General features: G+C 54.9%; 1 protein-coding gene across 4 annotated transcripts; it reads left to right on the top strand.

The window, feature by feature from the left end:
* Positions 1–610: 610 nt before the first annotated feature.
* Positions 611–7,088, top strand: LOC506364 (sialic acid-binding Ig-like lectin 8). 4 transcript variants are annotated; one of them, XM_059877142.1, is made up of 7 exons: positions 611–1,307; positions 1,509–1,787; positions 2,017–2,064; positions 5,181–5,562; positions 5,667–5,760; positions 6,036–6,117; positions 6,433–7,088. In XM_059877142.1, exons 1-7 carry the CDS (start codon positions 872–874, stop codon positions 6,498–6,500), a joined length of 1,389 nt encoding a protein of 462 aa, XP_059733125.1. In that variant the 5' UTR covers positions 611–871; the 3' UTR covers positions 6,501–7,088. The 4 variants fall into 4 exon arrangements, with proteins under 4 accessions (XP_059733125.1, XP_059733127.1, XP_010813599.1 ...); XM_059877144.1 differs by having other exon boundaries at positions 6,428–7,088; XM_010815297.4 differs by having other exon boundaries at positions 619–1,307; positions 5,181–5,438.
* The last annotated feature ends 315 nt before the right edge of the window (positions 7,089–7,403 follow it).

The raw sequence follows: 7,403 nt of genomic DNA, 5'->3' as shown, positions 1-7,403 counted from the left end.
TGTTATCCCAACATAAAATGGAGAAGGCTTTTTGCTGTTGTCGTTGGTTCGTTTGTTTTGTTTTAGCCGTGCTGTGCAGCTTGCAGGGATCTTAGTTTCCCAACCAGGGATTGAACCCTAGTCCTGGGCAGTGATAGTCCTAACCACTGGACCACCAAGGAATTCCCTGGGTGAGTTTTTGATGCCAAAGGCATTAAGAAGGAGCACTTCATAAAGAGCAAAGGTTGAATTCACTCTTCCCTTCAAATATAAAATTCTAAACATGTATGCATCTACAAATGGAGCCTCAAAATCCATAAAACAAATATTCACAGAATTACAATTCCTCTTCACAGGGAGCTCCAAATGCTGGGACACTTACTGGCTCTCCACTGGACGGTGCTTCAAGGGTGTGTGACACTGAGGGAGGGTGTACAGTTGACCTCCTCGCCCCCCACCTCCCATGTCCTTAGGTCCCACCCTGGCTGGACCGATCTTCACAAACACCTACAAGCTGTGACTCAGGGGGTCTGGCCAGAAGGGACTCTGTCTTTTTGCAGAAAATGATCCCCGAGGGGAAGGGCATTGACAGGGAGGCGGGAGGTGGGGCTCTGGCCCAGCACGGGATGTGACTCTGTGCAAGTCTCTCACCTTCCTTGGCCCAGTGTCCCCAGGAGTGGACGTGAGGTGGTGGGTGGGTGGTGGATCCCTCAGGGCTCTTCCGCTGCCAGTGTTCTCTGGTGTGAAGTTCCTCCTCCAACAGAGGTTTCTTCTGACCTCACCCTCGTCTTCCTGCTGGTGCCTCCTCTAGATCTCGCAACTTCCACTTCCATTTCCTGCGACTTAAGAAAGAGGCTTGCCCTGAGGGAATCTGCCACCGCGGACTACAGACATGCTGCTACTGCCACTGCTGGTGGCCCTGCTCTGGCGGAGGGAGGGAGCCGAGGGCCAGATGGGGCCTGGGGAGAATTACAAGCTGCAGGTGCCGGAGCTGGTGACGGTGGAGGAGGGCCTGTGTGTCCACGTGCCCTGCTCCTTCTCCTACCCCTGGGATGTCTGGGCCATCTTTACCTCAACTCTGGGCTACTGGTTTCGGGAAGGGGCTGCAACATCCAAGGATGCTCCTGTGGCCACAAACAACCCAGACAGAGAAGTACAGGAGGAGACCCAGGGACGATTCCATCTCCTCGGGGATACCCGGGCCTACAACTGCTCCTTGGAGATCAGAGATGCCAGGAGGAGGGACAATGGTTCATACTTTTTTCGGATGGAACGAGGAAGTGTGAAAAACAATTATATGTCTAACCAGCTCTCCTTGCATGTGACAGGTAAGGCGGGCTGTGGGGGGAGGTCCAGGAGAGGTCGCAGGGAGGGTTCCAGGGCAGGGCTGGGATGGGAGCCCCTCCTGGGAGGGCGTCTGGGGTAAAGTGGCAGCCCAGGGGGAGAGGCTGGACCGAAGCCTGAGGCTTCTCGGGGGCCACACCCCAAACCCTCCTCCTGATCCCCTGTCTCCCCCCTCCTCTCACCAGCCCTCACCCACACACCTGCCATCCTCATTTCGGGGACCCTGGTGTCCGGCCGCCCCGGGAACCTGACCTGCTCTGTGCCCTGGGCCTGTAAGCGGGGCACGCCCCCCATCTTCTCCTGGAAGGGGGCCACCGTCTCTTCCCAGGTTGTCACAACAGCCCTCTCGTCGGTGCTCACCCTGACTCCACGGCCCCAGGACCACGGCACCAAGCTCACCTGTCAGGTGACCTTGCCTGGAGCTGAAGTGACCACAGCGACGGTCGTCCACCTCAACGTGTCCTGTGAGATCTGGACCAGGACGCCCGGGTCCCTGATGGGGCTGGAGGGCAGAGGGGAAGGGGGCACCAGGGCCTCAGACACCGGGTTCTGGAATCCAGGCTGGGAGGGGGTCAGGAGGACGCCCGCCCCCACCCCCACCCTTTCCCCGTTTCTGCAGCTCCTGGGGACACTGGGCCCAGATCCACCAAGGCCTCGCCAGTGACGTGGATCCACCATGTCTCTCTGTCCCAGACCCTCCACAGAACTTGACTGTGACTGTCTTCCAAGGAAACAGCACAGGTAGGAAGGAGGTCCCCTCCTGGGCTGTCGGGAGCGAGGCTGCTTCCGGCTCAGGGCTGGGCTGGTCTCTGCTGGTCCCTGACTCACTCTGGACCCACCCCAGTGACCAGAGCCCCCTAGTGGGTGAACCCAGTGGTCCCTGCCCCTCCTCTGTCCCCGTGGCCGCTATGCCCAGCTGTCCCCACCTCCCCTCACTCCCCTGGGACTTGTCCAGTTCCTCCTCCGCTCCCCAAGAGCAGGGCGACATCCACAGGGCAGAGCCCACCCCTCAAAGCCCCTCACCACCCACGACCTGACTCCTTCAGCTCTGCTGTTTATTTCCTCCCAATAGTTTTACATTTAAAAACATTTTTTATTTAAATAGTTTTACATTTAACATTTTATTTTTGGCTGCACTGGGTCTTCATTGCTGCACAGGCTTTTCTCTAGTTGTGGCAAGCAGGGGCTACACTCTGCTTTCGCTGTAGGGGTTCTCACTGCGGTGGCTTCTCTTGTTGCAGAGCACGGATTCTAGGTGTGCAGGCTGCAGTAGTTGCGGTGTGTGGGCTCAGTAGTTGTGGCTCCTGGGCTCTAGAGCACAGGCTCAGTAGTTGTAGCACACGGGCTTAGTTGCCCTGTAGCGTGTGGGATCCTCCCAGACCAGGTATCAAACTCATGTTTCCTGCGTTGGTGGGTGGATTCTTTACTGCTGGACCACCAGGGGAGTCCTCTCCCAATAGTTTGTAATTTACGTCTATTTTGACAGGTTATGTATTGTTGTTCTGTCACTCAGTCATGTCCAACTCTTTGCAACCCTAAGAACTGCAGCACGCCAGGCTTCCCTGTCCTTCACTATCTCCTGGAGTTTTCGCAAACTCATGTCTATTGAGTCAGTGATGCCATCCAACCATCTCATCCTCTGTCGCCCCCTTCTCCTGCTGCCTTTTCCATTGAGTCGGCTCTTCGCATCAGGTGGCAAAAGTATTGGAGCTTCAGCTTCAGCATCAGTCCTTCCAATGAATACTCAGTGTTGGTTTCCTTTAGGATTGACTGGTTTGATCTCCTTGCAGTCTAAAGGATTCTCAAGAGTCTTCTCCAGCACCACAGTTCGAAAGCATCAATTCTTCAGTGCTCAGCCTTCTTTATGGTCCAACTCTCACATCTGTTCATGACTCGTGGAGACACCATACTTTGACTATATGGACCTTTGTCAGCAAAGTGATGTCTCTGCTTTTTAATATGCTGTCTAGGCTTGTCATATGTATTTCACAGAATCAAAAATTCAAAATGTTCAGCAGAGTCTGTCTTCAGACACCCAGTCCCCTCGTGGGAAGTTACCTGTGTCCATGAGCTGCTCTGAGCCTTGGTTTGCTTGCCTAAAGCACCTTAGGCATCCTTTGATAGCAGTAGTTCAGACATCCCTATTCTTCTTCAGGACTGTGGAATGCTCCAGTGCATAGATGAATTCTGAGTTCCTGTGCATCTATCAGTGGGAAATTGTGGTGTTCCTTTTATTCTACTAACCGAAACACTGCACAAGTTATCTTGTAACTATTGTAATATTCTTTTATATTCTTTCCATTATGCTTTATCATGGGATATTGAATATAGTGGGCTTCTCTGGTGGCTCAGATGGTAAAGAGTCCACCTGCAATGTGGAAGGCCTGAGTTCGATCCCTGGGTTGGGAAGATGCCCTGGAGGAGGGAATGCCAACCTACTCCAGTATTCTTGCCTAGAGAATCTCCATGGACAGAGGAACCTGGCAGGCTACAGTCCATGGGGTCACAAAGAGTCCAACATGACTGAGCGACTGAGCATACATACACAGTGATTTTCACAGTGCTTAGACGGACAGGCTACCCATTCCAGTATTCTTGGGCTTCCCTGGTGGCTCAGATGGCAAGGAATCTGCCTGCAATATGGGAGACCTGGGATCAATCCCTGGATTGGGAAGACCCCTGGAGGAGAGTATGGCAACCCACTCCAGTATTCTTGCCTGGAGAATCCCATGGAGAGAGGAACCTGGTTGGCTAATCCATAGAGTCGCAAAGAGTTGGACACGACTGAAGTGACTTAGCATGTGTGCATACCCGCAGCTACATTTATCAATCACATTTGCTTCTCCCACTTTGAGTTTAAAAAAACAAATGCCACTATTCGTCCTGTGGCCTCATTTCTGAAAGCCCCCCCACACCCACCCCAACCCCTTCCCTCCAGCCTTGCAAGTCTATGTGCTTTTCCGATATGCACAGGCCTTGGTCATCTTTGCAAGCTCTGTTCCTCCTTCCCTTAATGCCCTTCCAACCCTTCATCATCATCTTGCCGTCCCTGCTTTCCTTTTTACACTTGACTGCAGATGTTACCTTCTCCAGGACGCCCTCCTGGAGCTGACAGTAGCATTCACATTGCCATACCCAGGGGCTCTTGCCACCCAGAGTCACTGCCACCATAAGTAATATGTGGTGTTGTGAGCCCCTGTTCCTGGGCCCGAGTTCCTCACCAGACTGTTTCTAAGAGTGAGCCTCCTTGTTTAGTTCCTATCGCTAAGTCATGTCTTAAGTCTTTTGTGACCCCATGGACTTTAGCCCACCAGGCTCCACTGTCCATGGGATTCTCCAGGAAAGAATACTTGAGTGGGTTGCCATTTCCTCCTCCAGGGGATCTTCCCAACCCAGGGATTGAAACTGCATCTCCTGCACTGGCAGGCAGGTTCTTTACCACTGAGCCACCAGGGAAGCCTGAGCCTACTTGGAGACAGCTTGTTAAATCAGTAAATTGGTGTCAAGTGAAACCATGAATAAGGGATAAGAGTTTTCAGAGTCAATGTGGGTTCTAAATGAAGGGCATGTGGAATTAACGGCAGGGCTGACAGCACTTAGGGATGTCCTGTGTAGGCCAAGAGCCTCCCTGTTTGCTTCGTGGGGACTGGATCCACCAGGCAGAGCCCATTAGCGCCGACTGAGCACACAGCGGTGCTGAGGGACCACGCTCACTCTGTCTCTCTGGATCCCTCTCACAGAGTCTGTGATTCTCCCAGTCACTGTCTGTGGGCTGCTCCCTCTCAGCCGGCTTCCAAGTATATCTTCCTCTTCCTCCCAGTCTCTGGGTCTCTGACTCTCGGTCTCCTTTTCTCTAGCATCCAAAGCCCAGGAGAACGGATCCTCTCTTTCAGTCTCGGAGGGCCAGTCCCTGCGCCTGGTCTGCGTCGTTGACAGCAACCCCCCCGCCAGGATCAGCTGGGCCCGGGGGAGCCTGACCCTCAGCGCCTCGCCGCCCAGCCACCCAGAGATGCTGGAGCTGCCGCGGGTGCTCACAGGAGACGAAGGGGAGTTCACCTGCCGAGCTCAGCACGCCCTCGGCTCCCAGCACGTCTCCCTGAGGCTCTCGCTGCAGAGTGGGTGTCCGGGGGCTGCCCGCGGAGGCCCACCCCCGCCCACAGGCAAACGAGTGCCCCCGACAACTGCTGCGAGGACAGGTGGCGGGGTGGGGGGATGCGGGCACGTGGGGTCCTCCATCCGGTGAGTGAGGGGAGCCTGGAAGGCCAGGGACCGCAGTCCACCTGGGAGCGGGAGGACAAGGCTGAGGACCAGCGGGTGACGGGGCTTCGTCCACTCTCCCGCAGGGCGGTCAGCGCGCCCGGCAGAGGCGGTCCTGGTAGCCATCTGGGAAGTGGCTGTCAAGACCCTGCTCCTCCTCCTCTTTCTCCTGGGCCTCCTGTGAGTACTGCCCCGGGAGAGGAGGCTGAGGGGAGGGCAGGAGGCTGAGGGGAAGGAGGCCCCTCCCCAGGGGCACCTGGGGATTCCGCTTGGGGACCGGCTTCACACCGCCGCCCCCCCAGCCCACTGTCAGGGATAGAGGTCCCTGCTGTGGGGCCAACCGCCCTGTCCCACCCCTTCTGTCCCTGAACCACGGCTGGGGGGCGGGGGGTGAGTCCGCCTCCCGGTTGAATCCCAATCGGAAAAGACTGCCAAGAGCCTGGTCTGTCCTGCAGAGTGAGGTGCTGCACAAGGACTTCAGCCAGGCCAGCAGGGGGCGTGTCAGAGGCAAAGGAAACCCCACCTTTAACCCCTCAGGTGAGTGATGGGGCATCTCACCACCGACATCCCAGTGCACACCTCCGCTGGGATGGCTCCTGGGATTGCTACATTCGGGGCGGCCAAAACTCAGCTGCCATTTTCCTTCTCAAACCCGTTGCTCTACTGGGTTTCTTGTCCCGTCGATGACAGCCCCCATCTGAAGGCCAGAAGGGGATGGGGCGCAAGGTGGGTGAGGGGTGAGAGGGCAAGGCGGGCCAGGGTGTTAGGCGAAATTGCCCGCCTTTAATCCCCGCCCCCTTCTATGGATCCAGCAAATTACTAAAGGCTCCCCGACTTTCCCCCTAAGCACAGCTCATCTTGAAGCCCATCTCCTCCCGGTCCTGACCCTGGTCCTTCCAGCAGCCTCATCTCTTCCCTGAGTCGCTGAACCCATGCATCTCCTGCTTCCTCTCGCTGGGAAGCACGGCCCTCGGGTCAGAGGACTCACCAGAGACGGTTCCGTCCACTGCCCGCACAGTCGGAGCAGCTCTGTTTCCTCCCCACGCAGGGGATGGAGCGGCCCACACCACAGGCTGGATTCTAAGTCCTGGCGGGCTCTGCCCTGCTGACTCTCCACCCAGAGTTTCTGTCTGGGATGATGAAAGCATTCTGGAAATGGACAGTGGTGATGGTTTCACTAACATGGTGATGTACTTACTGCCACTCAGGTGTAACACATGGTTATTTAGTTGCTGAGTCATGTCCATTTTCTTCAACGCCATGGATTGTAGCCCGCCAGGCTCCTCAGCCCATGGGTTTTCCCCAGCCAAGAATGCTGCAGTGGGTTGCCATGTCCTTCTCCAGGGGATCGTCCCCACCCAGAAACTGAACCTGAGTTTCCTGCTTGGCAGGCAGATTCTTTACCATTGAGCTACCTGGGAAGCCCTAAAGTGTACTGTATACAATGTTAAAAATAATTTTTATTTTATGAGTATTTTACTGAAATAAAGCAAAAGGAATGAGGAACACTTCCGTCTTCATGGTGCTGTCATTATGTGGACAAGAAGTTTTAAAAATATATTATGAATAAAATTAGAGCGCATCAGCTAATCACACATGTTTGGAGGAAAATCACACAAGGAAAGGTGCAGGATCTGAATGGCTGTTTAGCTCAGAATTAGCCAGAGAGGATCCAGGGCAGCAAAAAAGAGAAGTGACAAGACTGCTGGGTACTCCAGGCAGAAGGTGATGCTGCGATGGACCAAGGAGGCCATGTAGACAGGGAGGGTATATTTGGATCTGTTGTGAAAGTCAAGCTAATTTCTTTTTTATTTTACCATGCT

Source organism: Bos taurus, chromosome 18 (genome assembly GCF_002263795.3).
Source record: "Bos taurus isolate L1 Dominette 01449 registration number 42190680 breed Hereford chromosome 18, ARS-UCD2.0, whole genome shotgun sequence".
Classification (NCBI taxonomy): Eukaryota; Metazoa; Chordata; class Mammalia; order Artiodactyla; family Bovidae; genus Bos; species Bos taurus.
The sequence above is the reverse complement of the archived record's forward strand: the minus strand, read 5'-3'. Positions and strand labels throughout refer to the sequence as shown.

Excerpts from the sequence above, each read along its gene's own strand:
- LOC506364 (XM_059877142.1), top strand. The coding sequence starts at position 872 with ATGCTGCTACTGCCACTGCTGGTGGCCCTGCTCTGGCGGAGGGAGGGA. Across the intron at positions 1,788-2,016 it reads CGTCCACCTCAACGTGTCCT|ACCCTCCACAGAACTTGACT; the intron begins GTGAGATCTGGA and ends TCTCTGTCCCAG. Across the intron at positions 5,761-6,035 it reads CTCTTTCTCCTGGGCCTCCT|AGTGAGGTGCTGCACAAGGA; the intron begins GTGAGTACTGCC and ends TCTGTCCTGCAG.